A 23,512-nucleotide genomic window follows, 5' to 3' on the forward strand; every position below is an offset into this window, starting at 1 on the left:
TATTGCCCATAGTCGCTTGCGCCTACTGGGGCTTCTTCACTCTCTCGTCACGTTTCTCAAGTATTCGCGGTGCTTGGCAATATATATATATATATATATATATATATATATATATATATATATATATATATATATATATATATATATATATATATATATATATATATATTATATATATTATATATATTAATATAGCCAAGTGTGCAAAAGGACACGGGAGAGAGAAAGAGAGAGAAAGAGAAGGTGCTAGACGAAGGTTAAAAGCTTCGTGTTAGAAATCAGTGAGGGTGACGGGTCGTCTGAGGCGTAGAATGGTCGTTCTACGTTTTAGTTCACTGCATTAATAATAAGACCACGGATCGTGATAATCTGACAGATGTTTGAAGTGGGTATATATAACACACACCAATGATTGTGCGTGTGCGTTGTGGATCGAAATTGAAACACAAATAAGGGTTTGAATGATGGACACAAAAACAAAAAACATCGATGAGTGATACAAATATTTGTATACCCCTCACAGAACGCAATAATTTCTTATGTGAATCGCCTATTATTTAGCTCACCGAGGTGAGCTACACTGTTCTCTCTACATCAAATAGCGAACTGAGATCAGCGGCACTCGTGGGTGCCTAACCTGAGACTATTGTGGAAATTTTATCCATACAATTAATAACGAATATTGCCTAAATGAGAGTGACTAATTTATTACTATAGTCTCTGCAAAAAAAGGAAAACTTATGATGCTAATTAATAATTAAAGATAAGATTACGAGCTAAATACGTAAATACGTGTTTTCTTATGTAGATTTTCCATACTACGTAAATTCATTATTAAATATTATCATCTAATATTATCTGAACAAAATATACATTTGCCCACTTACGAACGTTAGCGTATTTAAGGAAAAATCTCACTACATTATTGCTGAATTATATTATGTAAGTCATGTTTTAAATATCATATATGAACATTAAGTTTTGGCAAGGCCATCACAGTGATCTGCAGATCTGACAATTTTGGAAACAGGACGATGTCATGTGAAATAAATTAATTGAACGAAAGCAACGATGCTTTATCAACCTCTAAATTTCTAGTGACAACTTTTTCAAACAATAAGAAAAATAAATGATATTTTTGCCTTTTTATTATTGTTTCCATCTAGATCAGTGGGTGTCAAGATGATCAGGACAATACATACGAGGATTGTGGGGAAGTACAATGTCCTTTCTTCACGTTCCGTCATCTACTCATCACGTTCTGTCCTCCCTGGAGCTCCCTCTGGCCCCTTGAGGTCCCGGGAGACGTCCTCCATAGCCGGAGTGGCGCCCTCGCTGGCCACGACAGACTCCCACTCCCTCCCTCGGCCACACTCTGAGATCCCGGGCCCCAGGTCATGGCCGCTGCTGGGGACCTTACCTGCCATGCTCACTGATCCGGGTGAGAATTTAAGTGACTCCGTGACTCTTGCATCAAATGTAACACTTATTATTACATCTCTTTTGTTCTTTATCATTCCCCAGTAATTTCAAAACTGTTGTGTATTCATAAACTTGAAGTGTCTTATAATGTATATTGTTGTGTCTTCTTCAGCCTATGATGCTCATCGTTTACCAAAGCTCTGGGAATCTTACTTCAAGAAGTACGGTCCAATTTTCAAGTTGAACCTCATTGGGCAAGGGGATGTTATCTACATTTCTGATCCTCGAGATATTGAACACCTCTACAAGGAGATGTTTGACAATCCCGTCAGGCCATTTTTAGAGTCAATAACGGCAGTTCGGGAAAAAAGCAAGAGACAATTTTTTAAGGAACGCGGACCGGGAATCTTTACAGAGTAAGTAGACCACAAAATCCATACCAATGCTTTTTCTTTAAATCCAAGTATAAAATCTTTTTTAGTTTGACACAGATTTGGCAGACAAAATTACTTCTAAATTCAATTAAATTCTTGTTATTGATGACTTCAAAAAGTTACGGAAAATATAATAATATGTGCGATCGCAATATTCAATTAAAATTATGCTCACTTTTGTGAAACAATTTTTGTTCTACCAGATTGTTCAACACCTCACACAAGCTGAGCATTCCTAACATTGAACCCTTCTAGACTCCAACACCCTCTTGACCTGATTTCAACATCCTCTTGACAAGACTTCAACACCCACCTTGACCTGACTCCAATGCTCTCTTGGTCAAACTCTAAATTAGCAATCATTAATACACCTAAATAATACATTTCCTACGTGAATGTAAATGTTATTTTATTAATTTTATCATACACAAATAGTTTTTGTTAATGTTTAGATGCTATTTTAATAGCTTTTATTCATATATAACTTCTCTGACTTCTGTTGGAACATGAAAGATTTCGCAGATCACATTTTATATCGAGAAATACAAAATTATCATTCATCATTATTGCAAGGGTCTATCAATCATTTACAGTGTAAACGTCATCTAATATTAAAGTTTACTTACTCCCGTTCTAGGGATTTTCTATTTCGTTTTCATGACATCATTCTCATTTTATATTATATAAAATATAAATATATATAGGGGGTACCACGAGGTACCTATTAGTCTCGGAGAAGGGAATACAGAGCATTCTGATACAAATTTGCTGTTTAACTCTAAATATGAGTGTTCACTTCTCCTACCACCCCCTTTTTATTATTTATGTTATACACTTTATTATACAAGGTTACACAGTAACATGTTTAATTGGTTACGAAAAAGTGGACATTAAGAGGAAATAAAGGGAAGCAAACCTTCCTAGAAGCTGCGTCTTGGAACTCCTCCGACGCCGGGCAGGAACTGAGGATGCAGTGGGCAGTCCCTTCCTAGATTGCTACACTGAGGCGCTGATAGAGAAAACTTGCCGGTCTCTTGTAATTTCAATGAGACTGGAACCAAGATCCTTAAAAAACCTCCTTGCACTTTCTACCCATGGACCAAGGGTCTCAGATTCTATTGGAACGAAGTTGTACCTGTGATTTATTTCCCTGTACTTGGTTGACTTGACTTGTCTCAGTGTCTGTGTGTCGTCGCTGCTCCTGCTTGGCCGACAGAGAGGTTGATGTATGTAGCTGCCAGGGTAGATACGTAAGTGTAGTTCCATGCCCATTGTCTGCCCTTTTACCTAGGGCGTAGTGTGATATCATCTGGTCAGCCAACAAAGCTAACAGAGTTATGATTCAATAGATTGCGAGGCTTTCTCTTCTGGACACTGGACAGTGGCAAGGCTCTACTTAATGATATAATTGACTTTATTATATTATATATTAAATATATACATTATATTCTCATTTTATTCTTATTATTCATGATTCCATTAAATTCTCTTCATTACACCAGGCAAGGCGAGAGATGGTGGCGGTTGAGGAAACGCGTGCAGACGCATTCCCTGAGGCCTAGCACCGTGGCTCAGTACCTGCCGCAGGTCGACCAGGTGGCCCAGGAGTTCGTCGCTAGGTACGTGATGCAGTAGATAGTCTACCTCCTGGTGGTAGTTGAGGAGCCAGGAATGTTATACAGAAGTAGATATTCGACCTCATAGTGGCGGGTTAGACTGTAGCCTAGTCCAGAGTATTGTCAAATTGTCATACAAAAATGATACCCCTACAGCCCCTTTAGATAAACTCTTATTCCCGAAAAACGTTCACGTTTATATATTTTCTATTTACCCAACAGGTCAGCCGGTCAGCGCGACCACAAGAGTGAACTTCCTGGTGATTTCGTCCAAGAACTGTACAAATGGGCCCTTGAGTGTGAGTATTAGCAGTGTTCTTACCACCTGTGTATCTCTACACTGGACTGGTGACTATAGACAGGTAGGGTAGACATGCATCGTAGCCATATAATACTTGTAAACTTCATTATTCATGGCATTAAACCTGCACATGGTATGAGATGATGATGTTGAGAGAGGTATATGTCATGTGAACAGCACACCACAATAGCTTTAATTTATATTGACTACCGGAGACTCGAACACTGGTCCCTAAAAGATGAGACCATCATTTTATCTACTAGATCACAAGTCATCAAGGTTTGGTTGGTGGAATGACGGCCTCATTATTTTAGGGCCTGTCTTCGAGTCTCCAAAGTTCATTTATATTGTTATTTAAATGACGCTAAGAGATGCATTTCATTAATTCTTGTTAACATTATCAAAGGCAGGGGTTACAAGACTGAAGTGTTGGGGCTGTAAACTAGTTACTCTGGAGATACTAATTTCCCTACTCTCTCCAACCATCTTTTTTTGAAGCTTAAGGGCGAATATTCTCTCTAAGCTAAGGGTTTAACGGATTTTGGGGCGAAGGTCAAACAAGGTGCTAAAGTCATGTATCTCTCTGCCTTCAGGGGCTCCCTTAAAGCTGTAGTGCCACCATTTTCAGGCGCGCTGTATTGGAGACAGTGGACGGTAAATGTATCAACACATGTGTTAAAACATGATTACCATCCTTTTAGCGTTTTGCCCCTTAGTAACGTTCGTGATAGTTTGCAATTCTGCACAGTTGGCGTCCCGTTGGTGCTTGCTTTAGTGAGACTCTGTAACTGGTGTTGCTGATGTCTTCATGCCTTGCTTTATTTCATTCTAAACTACGAAAGATAAATCCACGAAGTCGATAATCAGTCTGCTGATGCATTGACACAGACTCGTCTATCCTCGGGGTGGATTGAGGCGACAAGGTAGAGGTCACTTAAAATACAGGTCGGAGGGCAACTAATTGGAAATCCCTAGCATGTGGAGCTCACAAAGTTTAGTGGTAGGCTTTATCTTTACCAGTTCATTAAAAGTACCCATTAGAATAGGCTAATGGTCGAATAGAATAATTATCACCAGGTTTACTTAATTGGTCTTATTTATTAATTTGCCTGTGACAATCTACACTTACGGCTACCATTATTATTCCAATCTGTAATTAATAATTTATCGAGCATATGTTGTTATATGTTTCTCAGAAGCAAAATAACAAGCATGCATTTTCAGTGCATAAAACAAACAGTTTACACATTCGAACATTCTATGTAATATTTCTCATCAGTCGTGTTACCTAGTGTTCCGGGCTTAGTGTATTCTATTAATTACTTCTTACTTCTCATCAGCCCTGTGCCTGGTGGCCCTCAACAAGCGTGTGGGGTGTCTGGAGAATAGCGAGGAGGGGCTGAGGATCATCAACTCCTCCACCACCATGATGGACGCTTCAGGAGACTGTGAGTACGGCGTCCACCTCTGGAAGTACTTCACGACTCCAGCCTTGAGACGCATGTTGCACTCTCACGACGATCTTCTTGAGTAGGTTCAAACTTCCTCTATCATATATACCTGACTTGAATCACCAGCTTACGCGTCTTGATTGATTTAAATTTACACGAAAGTGCAATGGGTAGACTATATATTTGCAATATGTAGCTTAATGTATTCTACATCGCCAGAGTGGTCTTGGAGAAGGTTGGCCAGGCTAAGAAGGACCTGGAAGCCCGTGACCCCAAGGACTTGGGCGAGCTGAACATCTTGGAGTCTCTCCTCACCACTCCGGGTCTCTCGTTCGAGGATGTTGTCACCTTCATGGTCGACCTCTTCTTCGCCGGGATTGACACGGTAAAACTTTCTCATCTTATCCACCATCATTCAAATTAAACTATACAGATTTTACCTTAAGTTCAGAGATCTGAAATGATTAGGATCCAGAATGGATGGAAAAGTTCGTCACTTTTTATTTTTCTCATGTGTGGGTTGGGTTACTGGGTTACGGTATTCTGTCTCATTATGCGCATCAAACCTAAGTTCACCACAGAAATCACAATAGCGTGATGCATCAAATGAACAAATCCACAAGAGATTTGTATCCAAGTAAGTTAGGTACAACTTCTGGTTTCAACTCTTTTTGACCATGTCGTAGCTCAGTCGATTAAGGCAGCGTCTGGGATGATCTCGGACGTAGGTTCGAATCCTCGTCACGGCATTTGTTGATTTGTCCAAACTAAGTTTATTACCTTCGGGGCCAACGCTTACTGGCCAAGACTTTCTCGGTGTAAACAAACTTTTATTGTCTGTTTATTTCCACTGAAGTGTGGATGACAATTTATATGTCGTGGGTGTGGATCACTAATTCCTCTGAGCTACAGTAGTAGTCAGGGAAAATCGAAAATTCCAGTTTGGCAGCAGGATGCGGCTTCTGGAAACTTTCCTTATTAAGATTGCTCAATAACTCGTTGATTGAGCTATGGCCTCACACACGTGGGGTTCACAGTTCGAGACTCCTAGAGCCCAGGAGAGTGTAATCTTACATTGAACTTTGGCAGATTTCAAAATAATTTTAACTTACCTTAAGGCAGTCATGATTATTGCTATCAAGTTTCACTACATTTAAAAAGACACCATACTGACTACACAATGAAATCACAATAATGGGATAGATCAATGGGAAAATCTTTGGAACAAAACGGATATTGAATCAGTATGCTGGGTAACCCTGGTCCACTGTCCATGAGTTAAGGTGTGCATCTGGTGTTACCCAGGACGCAGGTTCGATCCTGCTCCAAAGATTTTCTCCTATACCGGCTATTCTCCTTATATTTATCCGTTCCCATAGACATCGATGACGTCGGTGTTTGCCTTGTACTACCTGGCTCGACACCCAGATAAGCAGGCCAGACTACAGCAGGAGCTGGACCAGGTGCTTGGAGATGGGAGCCAGGCTCTCACCACACACCAAATGGCCAGACTCACTTACACCAAAGCCTGTGTAAAGGAGGCATTAAGGTAAGGGAGCGTTGGGTAGGTGAAGGAGAGTATCGTGGAAGTGAAGGAGAGTATCAAAATCGACTTGAGAATGGTCCAGGGCGGACCGAAACGTCGTCGTCCCTTCAATTTCTAGTGTGTGGTCTGGTCAACGAGAGTATCAAGTTAAATATGGTGAGTATCAGGTAAATTAAAATGAATATCGGGGATTAATGGAAGGGAATCCGGATTAGGTATAGACGTAATGACGATATAAGCCAGAGTAAGGAAGGGAGGAAGGGAGAGTATCGTGTAAAAGATAGATAAATAAAAGAAACATTGATCGCGTCACGAGGTAAAGAGGAAGAAGGATAACTGATTCGTAATTTTCCTTAATTCGTTTAATATTAATGTTTCATTGTTTCAGGTTGCAACCGACAACATCAGTAGTGGCCAGGCGACCTGATAAGGACGTAACACTCCAGGGATACACAGTCAAAGCTGGTGTAAGTATCCTCCTTGTTCCCATTGGATGGCTAATGACATGATTCCGATCCTCCTGTTGTGTTTCAGGCTATGCATTTAAAACTACTTTTTTTTAACTAGCTTTTGTTATCTCTCCCGCTAAGCCATTCAGCTTACTTACTGATAATGAAAAAATGTAATTTTTAAAATCTCTGAAACTCATTTGCGCCTCAAGTTTCCACCATAAGAATCAAGGAAACTGCAGAAGGCCTATATATGGGCCCGTATGTGGCAGTTCCTATCTATAACCACCCAATCTCATTCAAGCTTCAATTATATCCTACTTCTATTATGTTATGCGGTAATTGGTTCCACAAATCAACAACTCTGTTACCGAACCAGTATTTATCCTAGGTCTTTTTTAAATCTAAACTTATGCAATTTATACCCTTTGTTTCGTGTTCTCTTTTATGTTGATACTTTTAATACCTTATTAATATCCCCTTTATAATGTCCATTCATCCACTTGCACCCCTCTGTCGTGTCACCCCCTAATACTTCGCCTTTCTAGGTGAAGACTTCGCCCATGTAAATTAAGCTTTGTCAATCTCTTCATATGACAGGTTTCTAATTTGCGGGATTAACTGTCATCCTACGCTGAACGCGTTCTAGTGAATTTATTACCATTCTATAGAATGGTAACCAAAACTGAACTGCATAATCTAAATGGTACTAACAAGATATAGGTGAAGACTAACACCGGGTGTTATATTACTAACGCTTCGATAAATAAATCCCAGTGTCCTATTTGCCTTATTTCGAACATTTATGCGTTGATTTTTTGGCTTTAAAATCTTACTAATAATAACTCCTAAATCCCTTTTGCAATCTCAACATCATCTAGCTCGTATCCTGCAACTCTATTATCATTACCTAGCCTCAAAACCTTACAGTTGTCAGCAGTAAATGCTGACAAATAGACATACTCTGAAGATTTTGTGCTCAAACTGTCATGAAATAATGGTTTGTCTACTTGTTTACAGTAATATAACCCCACACAAAGGCTTGTTAGAGTATATTTCTGTCATTAGTTATATATAACCTGTTCTGTCCTATTTGTTTGCTACCTTAATATTAATGTATTATTTATAATAATCGGGATCCTCGTGAGGGCAGTAACACTCCAGGTTGCAGTTCTTTAACAATGTTGTGGCACAGTTGACTAGAACGCGTCACGTCTGGGAACATTCAGTACATAGGTTCGAACCCTTATCGAGGCCCATGTAGATTTGTTTATATAATATTTAATATGCTGTACTGCATCCTGTAATTTTATAATTATAATCATAAATATGGTCTAAATTATAAATGTAAGTTATATTATTGGCCAGACTTACATGTTCGTGAGCATTAAGGAGTCAAGCATGAGGGAGGAATACTTCCCTCGGGCGACTGAGTACCTGCCGGAGCGCTGGCTGAGGGCCAATCCTGACCGTAGCGACAACATCTTCGCCTCCATCCCCTTCTCCATGGGCACCCGCATGTGTTTGGGCAAAAGGCTGGCCGAACAGGAGGTTTATGTGCTACTCGCGAGGGTAAGTGCCAAGGAGGACACTTAATGCTTGGTTAGATCAGGTTCTCTAAGTTGTAAGGGCCTTGGGAACGGGTGAAAGTGTTCAGAGTTGAATTATGGAAAATTCGTTTGTTTCAAGAATTATTTCAGTAACAGGACTCTTTGAAAGAGGAAGTGAACTAACTTCAAGCACAAGTTCAGTGTTTATAACCCACCCTCTATATTAATAGGTCAATTTTTTTTATACGTAATTATAACAAACGTTTCAAATGTAACCAACAATGAAAAGTAACGGATCAAAATATCTATGTTAACTTGGAAACATACAAAGTGTATTTCAGTTTTCTTGAAAACATACAGAATGTAAGTAAGTTCTCTTGAAAACATACATCATAATATGACAACAGATATCTTCATTATCGTGATAGATTAAGAGCAATCAAGATACAATCTCTTGAGAGATGTATGACTAGGGAAGATACAAGATAAGGGTCCACAAGGTTGATAAGCATTAAGAAAGGTGTTATAAACAAGACGTGAAATAGTTGAAAATAAACTAGATTTTATAAATAAACAAATTTTGATTGAAAACGAATGTAGGATATATTTCCTCTACAATAATGCAACAACAGGTACTGTAGTAATCAACAAGCAGTGTACTTAAGGTATATTTATTCTACTGCAAGAGACTACAGATTACTGATCATCCAGCAAGTATACTCTAGTTCTGAACATAGTTCAAGGTAAATGTATGCTCTCAGTACATATATATTGAGAAGTAGGGTACGTCATACAGTATATTTAACTTGTATACAGTTTTATACTTATATTTGCATATTACTGCACTTATATGAACTCTCATATTAATGTATACACATTATTTATAAGAAATGTATGTATAAATGTTATTTTTTTTCCAGAGTGCATGTATGTTCATATGTTATGTATATGAAATGTATGTTATTTATTTGAAATGCATTCATGACCAAGTAATTTATATGCTAACCTATATTTATGTACCTTGTTTCAGCTGTTCTCGAAGTATAATCTGGATTACAAGTACGAGGAGTGGGACCCATTGTTCAGGGTTACGTACAGGCCTGATAAGCCTCAGACCTTTACCATGACCGAGCGATCCTGTCTACCGTAACGAATCGGGGATTTCCTGTCTAACCTGGCCAATCGTTGACGGTCTGAGGTCCTGTCATCCCCTTCCTGTCTACAGATAATGTAGTGGGATAGGAGTTATATCTTAAACAATGCATATACCCTGAACATTTACTTTAGGATAAATACCCACACTTGTGTATTTGTGAAATTTATGTAAGGAATTTACACCAAATCTTTCACACTCTCATAAGTGCTTTATCAAGGTCTGAGTGTGTGATTAGGACCAGACTTACATCTCAACGTCTAATGAAGCTCATCCTAAACACACACTCACACCTTGATCCAGCACTCGGCAGAGTGCTAAAGACTTGGTGTAAATTCCTTATATAAATATCACAAATACACTAGTGTGGATTTATCCTGTTATTATTTCTGTGAGAGGACATTACCATTACTAATTTACTTTATTGTTAATAATAATAAATAATTATATTTGGGCACCTCAGTGGAGTGCTTAAAGTGCCCCTGACGTGTCACTTATACTTAAATGGGAATATACAAATATATATTGATATATTAGATATAGATACTGTAGATAAATAGGGCTGGCTCCTTTGGTGTAATTATAGGGACCCATAGCCACAGACAAGAGAATAAACGGTAATGAAGGAAGACCTTACAGGTTTTCCCTGATACTTAATTCCTTTTCCTACCCTTTACTTAATTATAAAACTTTTATTATTTTTTACAATATGATTTATTTATTTTATTACATTTTGATACAGTTTACAGAAAACACACACACGTCCCCTGAAGCCCATATCAAGAGGATAACATCAGCAGCATATGCCAGGTTGGCTAACATAAGAATGGCATTTAGACACTTGTGTAAAGAATCACTCAGAACTTTGTATACCACATATGTCAGACCAATCCTGGAGTATGCAGCCCCAGCATGGAGTCCATATCTAGTTAAGCATAAGACTAAACTTGAAAAGGTTCAAAGGTTTGCCACCAGACTAGTACCCGAGCTGAGAGGTATGACCAAGCTGGAACCTGTAGTCAAGTCGTATTCGAGTTGTGGCAGCGTATCCTATGCTTTCACAATCTACTGATTTTGTTACTAGCCGCATACAAGTGTATTTATAATTTGACTCATTTCATTGCGGTAAATAATGAAACTGATAGTTCCTTTTTTTTGCACTAATTTTTAGTTTCTTTAGATTCATCTAAGAGTTCTCGTCTAATGATACTCTTTTATGTTCTATGCCCAAGATTGTGTTCAACTTTTTCCGTACTTAAAGCAAGCTGGTCTTTTTTAATCCAGATCTTGAAGTATAACTCCTTTGCAGATTCAAGTAGAATATTAAATATCTTGGTTATTTGATACCATCAAAATGCCTGTTGATTTGTTTTAATACTATCAGAGACCTGACAGTCAGAACAGTCATCAACAATTTGATCATCTTGAAATCTTCTCGAATGGAATGTTACTTAAGATAATATTCAACAATGTATAATTGAGAACTGCAACCACCTTTGGACCACCAAACCTACGATATGGTGGTCTCAATAGGGGTAGATTATGTTTGAAGGAAGTTCTCAAGACACATCTGAGGAGTACATACTTGCCGTCACTGTATTCTACTGCCCTCACTGTACACTATACTCTCTGTACACTGTACTCTTCCTGGCCTGATGTCCACAGTTACACTTGAAGAAATAATCTACAGTCGAATGGTATCTGATGGGAATTGTAAATCAGTAAATAGCATAAGTTTTTTTGGACATTTGCTTATCACTGGCCACTAAAACCTTGCCAGAATTGGCAAAAAGAGCCTACATGATACTCAGATTGGTTGTCGAAGCTTCAGCGTTCAATCAAGCTCGCCATCTCACCCATTTATGGTTAGAGAATAGGTTGAGGACCCATTTTCTGTTACATGACCTGTGTGAGTTGAAATCAGGATAGCCCCTGAATCTGTTGATATAAAGTTCAGAAGGGCATTTTTTTTTAATTTGGTGATGAGCTTGTTTTCTATTATCCTCTGGAGGGATTATTGAGGCCACCACAATAGTTTACTGACCAACCAGCAAGTCCTGAATATAGTCCAGGACTAAAGTAAACTCTCAGTGTATATTCACAGAGTTTACATCGCAGCGAATATATCCTTGTATCCCAAGGCTGTTAAAATTTATAGGTATTGATTAAAGTCTCAATTCAGTAACAGTTAGGTACTGCTGATACTCTTTCTTATTGTGAGTCTCATTGACGAAGACTCAACAAACAACCACTTACGAATTCTCTACATCTTAGTTCAATCATGGCTGCTTAAGTCCATGCAAGTCTCATCTTTAACATTTCTATGAATCTTTGTTTTCCTTCTCTGGTAAAGAAGGTGGGTTCCGAGGGATGCATGACTGTAAAGCTGAAAGTTACGAAGCAATGAAGAATGGCCTGAGAGAGAGAGAGAGAGAGAGAGAGAGAGAGAGAGAGAGAGAGAGAGAGAGAGAGAGAGAGAGAGAGAGAGGGAGGGAGGGAGGGAGGGAGGGAGGGGGAGGGAGGCCAGAAATGAATCTTGGTTCATGAAGACAGTTTTAGCAGATGCAGAAAGGGAAGAAAATGACATCTAAAATCTTTGATCAATTGTTAATATATTTTTTCCTGATAATTAGAAAAGTGACAAATAAAACTAATTGTAAATTTAGTCCTGAATGTAAATATATATATTTATTTATTTAATAATGGAAACAAGTTATAAATTAATTTGATAACAGTGTTAACAAAATCAAGACAAATTTGTTCCTACTTATCACAACAAGTTTCAATTGTTTAATCTGTTAAGCAAAACAACATAGGTTTCCACAACATCTTTTGTATTTCAATACCTATACAAAATACAACAAAAACCAATAGAATTAAAGCACCTAGCACAGCACAAATACTAGATGTACCTTGTCCATATCATAGCACCTCTTCTAGACATACTTTTACAGAGTACTTTTCTGTCTAGTATTAAAGTCTTGGCCACAGTGATCATTTCTCACATTATTTCACTAACGCAAATATATACATATAGAGAGATTGGGAAACGAAATATTCTTCAGTCCTAACCACACTCAACATCAGTCACACTATCTTAGGGGAAAGGAACGTTGATTTACTGCATGCTAAAATCTCTATTTTTGAAACTGCAGGAAAAGTTCCCTATCTTCGTCACTGAAAGCTAAACTCTTTATCAATTATACTGAAGGCTAAAATCCTTATCTTTTACATGACAGCATAGAATCCTTATCCTTCCTTAATGCAGCACAAACATGTGTAACCATTCAAGTATCCCAATACGAGTCATTCGACCCCACACATGCGGTATCCGCTTTTCATTCCAACGAGTAATTAACCTGAAGCCTTACCAATCTGTGTATCTGCGATGTAAATAAACATTTGATTATTTATGTGTCCTGTATCACTCAAAGTATTACTCTATCTAAAACACGGGTAATTAATAAAAAAAAGCTTCACGTGAGAGAAGTCACATACACGAGGAAGACACATTTAAGGATGTTAAGAGTGGTTCTAAATCTTTTCGCGACCCAGAGAGAAAAAAATTAAAAGCAAACCTATTTGTAAACAATCTACATACCTTTCAGAGGGACGCCAGCCCACTCACAACACCCAAAGCAAACATAAATACCAAACTGAGTCAAATGAACAAGTCAACACACAAGGAAAGCAATGATCAAGGATCAAATCGTTTATCAATCTTTCAAGACGAAGCGGTACTCGATCCTCTGAATCCGAGTTTCGAGTCCAAGTGAAAGAACTACGACTCGAAATATCATTATTTAAGCGATAAGAACTGAGAAACAACACGATCTTATGTTCATATTTTTAAGATGTCTCAGGATGACTGTTGCTAATTAGACTTAAAAAAACTTAAATAACACAGATGTATTGTGAATTGTTGACAGTATTCTTGTACAATATTCCAAGACAGTTTCACTGGCACAACTCGGGTAAAGCAAAATAAAACACTTTATGACTCCTAAGTTTTGGGTCAGTTAACTTTGGGTCAGTTAACTTATCACCTTTTAATATGTTAAATTAATGATTAAACTAGCTGAACTTTCAACTGCAATGTTACAACTAGCTTTCAGACTGGCTACATAATAGAAAAACTCGTATGAACCTTGAATTTCGGCTTCATAAAACAACTTGAACCACGTTCGTGAAGGTGAATATAATGAAATTCAAGTACATTTTGATATCAAATATATAAAATAAATACAAAAATAATCTAGTTCTGTTCCCTTCTGCCCCCATTTCATATTCCTATTAAAAAATGGTCCAAAAATTAATATTTTCAACATTTCTATAATGTTAAATACAACAAAACTTATATGAAACTGAACCGTTAACCTCAGATGAATGAAATAAACCATAAACAAATTGTAAATATATAGAAAAAACAGGAGGATAACGTTCTTAGGACACGGGGAAAAAAGTTCCAGCACACAAGGGTGGAAATTTTCACGCGAAGGAAGTTTTCAGTTAATGATAACTAGCCAAATCAACCCTGTCGGAAATTGTTGAATGGAAAGACGTTGGGGAAGGCGAAGAAGGATGGGAAGCTGTTTCGTGGGTTGAACAACTGATTTTGGATCTCTTGCTGCTGCCGGAAGATTTGGTCTTGCAGTTCTTGCTGTTGTCGAAAGATCTGACCAGGGAGGAAAAGGAGTCTCTAAGTACACCACCAAATGTATATACTGAACAGAACCTAAAATAATGAAATTATCACGGAATTCATATGAATATTATTGTAATATAATAAAGTTATAATATGAATAAATTTGCTCACTGAGGAAATTTATAATATGCTCAGTGAGAATGTCGTCTGACTGATCTCTTTTTGAGTCTGTGACTGATCTATTCTTACACCTTACTGAGGCTTTGTTGCATATTCAATGACTGACCTGTTCTTGTGTCTGACGAAGGGTCTGTTGCACGTTTTCGCTGACGACCTTGGAGGCCTTTCTACACTTGGCCAGCTCGGCCACGGGGTCTGTAACCGAGTCGTGGTTCGCACTAGCTTCGATCTGGCCATTGGGTGTCTGACGGTACCGAATCTAGAATTAAACAAAAGTGTTAAGTGCGCGCCAAATGGGAAGCATGAGAAAACTCAGGCGAGGGAAGAAGATTCTTTCCTTCGGGAAGAACGAAGGAAAGAATAAAAGGAGGAAGTCTAAAGGAAGATAAAAGAGGGGAAAATAAACAGACAAATACGTCCGATAAACGGGTTGTTTCAACGATTTAATAAAAGGAAATATGAAGTATTAAAATGAGAAAAAGTCTGAAAACTTGATGAAAAGGAACGAAAGGAAGGAAAGAAGGTATGAAAGAGATACAAGGTAAAAAGATATAGGAGAGAGGGAAGGATGATGACTGATGACTAACGTAGGGTTTGGGTAACAATAACATGTTCTGAATTGCAAGACGATTGGAACGCTTGTTAGGAGTGCAGTGTTTGAAGACTACTTGGCAATGGAAACATTAGTATTGGAGAGAAAGAGAGCTATGCATGGACGAAGATAGCAACACATTCACAAAAAGGGAAACACAGAGAAAGACAATGACATAGAACAAAGGAGGAAGCAAAAGAGAGAAAGAGAGAGAGAGACAGTAAGGCAAAGTCAAAAAATACCGATACAAGTTGACCAGACCACACACTAGAAGGTGAAGGGACGACGACTTGAGAATGGTCCAGGACGGACCGAAACGTCGTCACCCCTTCACCTTCTAGTGTGTGGTCTGGTCAAATTACTTTAGCCACGTTATTGTGACTCATCGCCTGCATACCGATACAGAGACAAATTCACAGAAACACACAGCAAGATGCGAAAAAATAAAACGCATCTCTAAAGCGAAGAAGTGTAATGGTCTCACCTTAATAGACTGTCCGCTTTTGTCGATGTAAGCACACTCGCCTGTGGTGACACCGCTCTGGTCCACAGTTTGGCTCTGAGCAACTCCTGATGCAGAGCCGCACGAGCCGTCCGTACTCGAACATACTGAGTGGATCACCGCGTGCTGCGTAGCCCCGAGGTGAAGCAGGGCCAGTAACACTGCCACCAACACTGTGGTTCCTCGTTGTGTCATCTGCCACCAGGGAGAAAATATAAATGGTTGCTCTGAAGATATTTCTAGACGGGAGACATCTCCCGTCACGCAGGGTGCAGTCGCACCTCCACAGATCTCCAGTATCATCTATTGATACTGGTAATGGCTCAAAAGGGCCACCACTTACGGGCTATTCGTGTCCGTGCCTCCTTTTGGGTGGCTTAATCTTCATCAATCAATCAATCAAAATTTCTAGATATGAAGTGTGTCAGAGAAACATAAAGACTCTGGGGAAGATATATAGATAGAGATCGCGAGAAGTGTGACATACAAGGTATACATTATTAGAACATGGCCTTCAGTGTAATGTATTATGTATGCAACATATGTGTGACCATCCCTCAAGTATACACAGTGGACTTGCAATCACCAACTGGAGAAACACAAAATAACATTAGAAAAATCCACCTATTCACCAAAACAGATTGAAAGTAATAACCTACAAGATAGGTCAATAGAAATGCACTGTACTAGACTAGACGACAGGAGCAGTGGGGACATAATCACATCGTACAAGATTACAAGGGAAATCGACCAAATGAACCAAGAGGCTGTAGTGTAAGCAGCGCCTACGAGGTGCCGTCGAGAAAACAAAACGGCACCTCATAGGCCCGGTTTGTGTGTTCCTCGCCAGAGGAACAAACAAAGAACATTGTGAGAGGATTGTAAGCATCGCTTTCCAACTTCTGACTTACTTTTAATTATATGGAAGGTAAAATATTAAAGAAACTGTTAATGACTTTTGTGAGACCAAAATTGGAATATGCAGCAGTTGTAAGGTGCCCAAGTCTCAAGAAGCACATAAATAAACTGGAAAAGGTGCAGTGGCATGCTACAAAATGGCTTTCGGAACTGAAAAACAAGAGCTACGAAGAGAGACTAGAGACATTAAACATACCGTAACTAGTAGATAGAAGAAAGGGAGGTGATATGACCACCACTTACGAAATACTAACAGGAATAGATCAAATTGACAAAGATAAATTACTGAAACCAGCAACTTCACGAACAAGAGGACACAGATTCAAGCTAAGAAAACAGACGTGCCGAAAAAATATTAGAACATTTTCTTTTGCAAACAGAGTTGTAAACGGTTTGAACAAATTAAGTGAGAAGGTGGTGGAGGCCAAAACCGTCAGTAGTTTCAAAGCGTTATACGACAAAGAGTACTGGGAAGACGGGACACCACGAGCGTTGCTCTCATCCTGTAACTACACTTAGGTAATTACACACAACAAAAATCTAACTGACATTTTATCCAAATAGGCCAATGTGAATTTTTCAAAGTTAATGTAATTTTAAAATTTTAGTTTATTTATAATACCCAGCAAGTGGGTATAATACCCGCGGGGACACTAAAGCCCCGAAATCATCTCAAGATAACCTCATGATAGCAATATCCTAATGTATTATACATCCAGCTATAGGTTCTATAATATCTAGCAACAGATTACTGTATTATACATCCTATTGTAAGTTCCGTAAGGTAAGAATTATACACATTATTTACGTGGAAAGACTCCACCGACCAAGCCAACTTAAGCACACCTTTGTTAATTAAGACTTACCACATTCTGTCACTCAACTGTCACTCAGCTGTCACTCAGCTGTCATTCGCGTTCACTCCCGTGATCAAACTTGCTTACAAACTCATAATTATTTTACATTTCACGAAACTCCGACACGACACGGGGATTGTAAGTCGACCTGGTGATTGTAAGTAGGCCCGGTGATTGTATGTTGATCTGGTGATTGTAAGGTAGATAAGTGGTTGAAAGCCAATCCACTGTATACACTGGAAAATCACGCATATACAGACGTATTTGCATTGTATGTATATTATACATTCAGACTTTTCTTTAAAAATTTTGAGTGAGATTTGCTCTTTATCAAATATTTTAAGTGCGCACTTCCGCTCTGATGGTGTAATGCGTCCTGGGCGTGTGTTTGTTTGCATGTGTACTCACTTAGTTGTGCTTGCGGGGGTTGAGCTTTGGCTCTTTGGTCCCGCCTCTCAACCAACAATCTACTGGTGTACAGATTCCTGAGCTTCTCGAGCTCTGTCATATCTACATTTTAAACTGTGTATGGAGTCAGCCTCCACCACATCACTTCCTAGTGCATTCCATATATTAACTACTCTGACACTGAAAAAGTTCTTTCTAATGTCTCTGTGGCTCATTTGGGTACTCAGCTACCACCTGTGTCCCCTTGTTCGTGTACCACCCGTGTTAAATAATCCATCCTTGTCTACCCTGTCAATTCCCCAGAGAATTTTGTATGTGGTGATCATGTCTCCCCGAGCTCCTCTGTCTTCCAGCGACGTGAGGTGCAGTTCACGCAGAATTTCCTTGTAACTCAAGCCTCTTAGTTCTGAGACTAGCCTAGTGGCATACCTCTGAACTTTTTCCAGCTTTGTCTTGTGCTTGACAAGGTACGGGCTCCATGCTGGGGCCGCATATTCCAGGATTGGTCTTACATACGTGGTATACAAGGTTCTGAAAGATTCCTTACACAGGTTTCTGAAAGCAGTTCAGATGTTAGTCAGCCTCGCATACGCCGCCGATGTTATTCTTTTGATGTGGGTTTCAGGAATAGGTTTGGTGTGATATCAACTCCTAGATCTTTCTCTCTGTCCGTTTCGCGAAGGACTTAATCTTCCATTCTGTATCCTGTGTCTGGCCTCCTATTTCCTCCTCCTAGTTTCATTGTGTCTTTAGTGTTAAGTGAAACATTCTGCCTAGTTTCACTGTGTACTCACCTAGTTGTGTTTGCGGGGGTTGAGCTCTGGCTCTTTGGTCCTGTGTGTGCGTGTGGGTGTGTGTGCGCAGAAGTGTACGTCTGTGCTTGTGTGCGCGCATAAGTATGTTTATGCATATGAACACGTGTGCATATACATGCTAGTGCGTGCATGCGTGCGCATGAAGGTGACCGGTGCGCACCGCTCACAGGACCCGAAGCAACGCAGAATGGAACGGTAATTTCCACTCTCAAAGTTGTTTATTTTTTACGCAAAAGAAAACAGTCGTTCACGCCTTGTTATGGTTGAGTCATATGTACGATTACGACTATCCTCTCTCGTAAATTACGACTCTCTCTCCTCTCTCGTAAATTACGACTCTCTCCTCTCTCGTAAATTACGACTCTCTCTCTCTCCTCTCTCGTAATTTGCGACTCACTCCTCTTTCGTAAATTACGAATCCCGTCGTTTCGTATCCAACTACTTTTTCACCTCTCTCTTCAACCCGCTAGGTTAGGTTCGGGCAATTTAATACAATAATTTAAGGACGTTGTGTACACTTGAGAGGACGGGCTGGTCTCTCAGCTAACTTAGAGAGCGTTGCTGATAGCCTCTAGGACGACTGATAGATGATTATCTCGTTAATCACTGTGGCTCAAGGTTATCTCTGGCCAATTTCCAGGAGTTAAGTGTCGGTATTAAATAATCAAAGAGAAAGCTTAGTAGCAATAGAGAGAGAGAGAGAGAGAGAGAGAGAGAGAGAGAGAGAGAGAGAGAGAGAGAGAGAGAGAGAGAGAGAGAGAGAGAGAGAGAGAGAGAGAGAGAGAGAGAGAGAGAGAGAGACAGAGACAGAGATATGGAGAGACAGATAGAGATATAGATAGACAGTCGAACACGAAAGACAGAGAATGAGGTATTTGGGGGAGACTATTTTTAAAACTGCTCTGAACATCCATGACCTAATTTACCGAGGGAGTGAACTAACCACAACACGAAGTCCATATAAAGACGCCCGCTGAACATCCCGCAGGTTTCTGAACAGATATGAGTGAACACACAGTGAGAAAGACACCACTAGTTTGTTCAGTGACTTAACAGAATGGTCTTGCGAACTCTCTAGTCAACTTGAGCATTTTTTTGCGGCAGAATCATAATACAATAGTTTATTTTAAGGAACTGTGTCGACGTTTCGGGTTTTGTTTATAACGTTAGTTATTGTTTTTATTGTTAACAGTTATTGCTACTTTTCTTTAGACATATTAGAACGATCAGTCACAACTTACGGCGTTACTTTTCCTTCAGAGACTGAACTAAAGTGGATTCGCTTTTTGAACACGACTTTCACATCGCAAGATTTCTGCCTGATGGCGCTGGTTATCAAGCAAAGTGATATCTTCATTCAGATTTCACTCCTCTTCTCTCTCTCTCTCTCTCTCTCTCTCTCTCTCTCTCTCTCTCTCTCTCTCTCTCTCTCTCTCTCTCTCTCTCTGTCTTTTTCACATTTCCTCTGGTGACCTCAATATATTCAGACACACATCGCAGTCGATGTCAACAAGCCAACAGTTTTTTCTACAGTTCTTGACTCCTTTGCACTACAGAATGAGTCTCAAACCACGTAATTTCCCCTCAAAGTTTGACGAATGTTACAAAATTGGGGGAAGCGCCATCCTTGTGCCACTTAACGCCTGGAGAACTCTAGCAAACGGACCACAAATGAGACTGCGTCCAGATAGTTTTTTCTCTACTCCAGGACCAATACTATCACCCCATTTCCCCCAGCACAGAACAAGCACTTCGGGACTTTCACCTCCTACACAGAACGAGAGGTTCTGGACGGTCAGAACACAGACGTGTGAAGCACAGATGTGTTGGTTTTGATCAAGTTTTAGTGTTTTCATAATAAAATGTTAGTCATTTAAATGTTCGTGCATTTACAACGATCAATTATGATTAATTGCGGTAATAATGCAGCAATAATGATTAATTAGATGTCGAGTAATGCAGATAAAACACAATATATATATATAAGAATTCACCCAAATACTAAATATTAACATAAACGTTTTTTTTCCTTCTCTGCAGAGTAATGTTTTTGGCTAATGATTTTTTTATTAGTGTTTTTTTTGTTTGCCTTTTATTATGGAATAATGTATTGTGTGGGTTTGTTTACACCGAGTGGATCCAAGCTCCTGGGCCACCAGCTGCGGGAGTGGGGCGTCGGATCGTGGAGTGACCTTTCTGGCATTGGGCCTTTTAACATTTCGATCATATGTCACACCCTGGTGGTCTTGGTGTTGTCGTCTGATCATATGTTCATTAGAGTAACCTTGGCTAATGTGTATGCTAGAGTAGCCTTAGATTATATGTACACTAGAGAAAGTACTGAACATAATAACTAGAGCAACATTGGAATATATATACATTTGAGAATCCTTGGAATATATATTATAAAAGAGATATATAGATATATTAATACAAGAGAAACTGACCTTGCAACATATAAACTATATGCTCGAAAATATAAATTGTCTCTATCTTTCTTTGGCATATAATACATTTATGTGTATTGACGTATCTACATGCCAGCAAAATCATACCTCAGCTTCCCGTCAAATCCCCAACATGGTTGCACAAATTCGGAACCCATTTCATAGTTTTAAACAAACTACCATTTGGACTGGAACCTAAAACGGTGCTCCACACACACACACATATACTGTGAGATATTTTTTCAAGTCCTAGAGAAAGTTCAGGACTAAGGGTAAACAAGCAGTCATACCGCCCTAACAAGCCTCCAGGGGCTAATGGCTTTATAGACCCTATAATCACGGCTGTTATACAGGTCTTATAAGTATAGGGGAAAGTGTGTCAAGCTCACACTAGTGGGCAGACAGGTATGGGGGAGATGGGAGCGAGGATAGGAGAGGGGGACGTGGTTGGGGGACAGACAGGTGAGTGGCAAGGGTCAGGGAGAGGGTGAGGGAGAGGGGGGACCTGAACGAGGAGGGTCATGGATAGGAGACGGAGAGAGAGATGATATCTCAGGGAAGTGTAGAGTAGCGACATTCGGGAGTTGGAAGATGGCAAAGAAGAGAGAGAGAGAGAGAGAGAGAGAGAGAGAGAGAGAGAGAGAGAGAGAGAGAGAGAGAGAGAGAGAGAGAGAGAGAGAGAGAGAGAGAGAGAGAGGTGAAGAACTGAAGGAAAACTAGAATGTCAAATAACAGTTTATGCCTCAAGGTTCGCTAAGAAGAGAAACAAGGCCTTCATTAGTGTCGCCACAGGTCCTGAATATCCATTAGTGGACTCACAGCAATTATCTATCAGTATCCTCATAACATCTGTCAATCAAAATCCTCACAACACCTGTCTATCAGTACCCTCACAACACCTGTCTATCCATCAGTGTCAGAGAGCACTGCCTCCACTATCCACAGTGTTATGAGTCTTCGTTTACACCTGACCTTGTTATTGACTCCCAGACATGCTGAAACACTCTAAACATTGACTCCCAACTGTGCTGACACACACTCAACATTGACTCCCAACTGTGCTGACACACACTCAACATTGACTCCCAACTGTGCTGACACACTCTAAACATTGACTCCCAACTGTGCTGACACACTCTAAACATTGACTCCCAACTGTGCTGACACACTCTAAACATTGACTCCCAACTGTGCTGACACACTCAACATTGACTCCCAACTGTGCTGACACACTCTAAACATTGACTCCCAACTGTGCTGACACACTCAACATTGACTCCCAACCATACTGACAACCTCTGTATAGTTTCCTTGCCCCTTTCTCTTGTCTCTGAATTTCATTCTTACATCTTTCAAAATCTATTCGAGATCAAACTACCTGTAAGACTGTAATTAATGGACCACTTCAAGACTACAATATCCTCCTTCCTGTATTTTCTGTCTCGAGTCTCACATAAATGTACTAGAGGGGGTAACCGGCGGTGCCCGGGGTCTGTCTCTTACCCACCCTCTTCCCCCTCTTTCCCAATCTCTCTCTAGATCACTGCTTTGAATAGCATAGCCTGACGACAGTAGCTTGACATATACAACTTATCGTCACACTAATTGAGGAGGCAAGTAGGGAAATGAGGGATGGAGAGATAAGGGAGAGGTGAAAGGAAGAGAGAGGATAGATTTAGGAGATAGGGGTCGTGAACCGAGCCCTGGCACCCTAATCATGACTTCCATCACGTCAAAGAGCTCTCAGTATTCCTTATTTTCTTTTGATAAGGCCCTCTCTGAAATAATTTGTTTAGTTTTAGATTATGAAAATGTGTATATATATTCCTCCAGTGGCTTCAAAATCTGCTCCAATATTTCTTGCAAACTTTCGTGTAGCATTTTATCATAGACATTTTGAAAATCTTGCATAATTTTCATATTTTGAAAATCTTGCACCTGAAGCCAGGGCCAGATCTGTTTTGGGGCCCCATGGGCCAAAACAGGTGAATGGGCCCCACCCTCTAGTCACTGTGGCTATACGAAGTCTAAAAACAAACACACATGTAGACAGCTCATGTCATAATATGTAATGATTAATTATCAAAGCTATATTAGGCACAGTTTTGCAGAGGAATATATTGAGGCCAAACTCCTAAACAAGTTTTAATTCATTTTTCAGTTAATGACAATGTACATAAAAGTAAGAAATTATCAAAACAATGCACCAAGCCAGGGAGATTGTGT

General features: G+C 39.5%; 2 protein-coding genes across 2 annotated transcripts in view; one reads left to right on the top strand and one right to left on the bottom strand.

Moving 5' to 3' along the window:
• The first annotated feature begins 921 nt into the window (after nucleotides 1–921).
• On the top strand, nucleotides 922–10,574 carry LOC123773635 (probable cytochrome P450 49a1). The gene is made up of 11 exons (XM_069312422.1): nucleotides 922–942; nucleotides 1,167–1,441; nucleotides 1,595–1,838; nucleotides 3,359–3,475; nucleotides 3,695–3,771; nucleotides 5,114–5,303; nucleotides 5,444–5,609; nucleotides 6,604–6,773; nucleotides 7,159–7,237; nucleotides 8,588–8,791; nucleotides 9,800–10,574. The coding sequence occupies exons 2-11, from the start codon at nucleotides 1,183–1,185 to the stop codon at nucleotides 9,917–9,919; spliced, it is 1,626 nt and encodes a 541-aa protein (XP_069168523.1). The 5' UTR covers nucleotides 922–942; nucleotides 1,167–1,182; the 3' UTR covers nucleotides 9,920–10,574.
• Nucleotides 10,575–12,576: 2,002 nt separating this feature from the next.
• Nucleotides 12,577–23,512, bottom strand: part of LOC123773638 (uncharacterized) — a 15,283-nt gene continuing 4,347 nt past the window's right edge. Inside the window, exons 2-4 of the mRNA XM_045767459.2 lie at nucleotides 15,824–16,036; nucleotides 14,854–15,006; nucleotides 12,577–14,597 (exon numbers count right to left, since the gene is read on the bottom strand). Coding sequence (XP_045623415.1) covers nucleotides 14,451–14,597; nucleotides 14,854–15,006; nucleotides 15,824–16,036 — 513 coding nt within the window. The 3' untranslated portion in view covers nucleotides 12,577–14,450. The remainder of the gene's footprint in view (nucleotides 14,598–14,853; nucleotides 15,007–15,823; nucleotides 16,037–23,512) is intronic.

This window comes from Procambarus clarkii, chromosome 72 (assembly GCF_040958095.1).
Source record: "Procambarus clarkii isolate CNS0578487 chromosome 72, FALCON_Pclarkii_2.0, whole genome shotgun sequence".
NCBI classification, from domain to species: Eukaryota; Metazoa; Arthropoda; class Malacostraca; order Decapoda; family Cambaridae; genus Procambarus; species Procambarus clarkii.

Coding starts and splice junctions, on each gene's coding strand:
- LOC123773635 (XM_069312422.1), top strand. CDS start 1,183: ATGATCAGGACAATACATACGAGGATTGTGGGGAAGTACAATGTCCTT. Junction 6,774..7,158: donor TGTGTAAAGGAGGCATTAAG/GTAAGGGAGCGT, acceptor TCATTGTTTCAG/GTTGCAACCGACAACATCAG. Junction 8,792..9,799: donor TTTATGTGCTACTCGCGAGG/GTAAGTGCCAAG, acceptor ACCTTGTTTCAG/CTGTTCTCGAAGTATAATCT.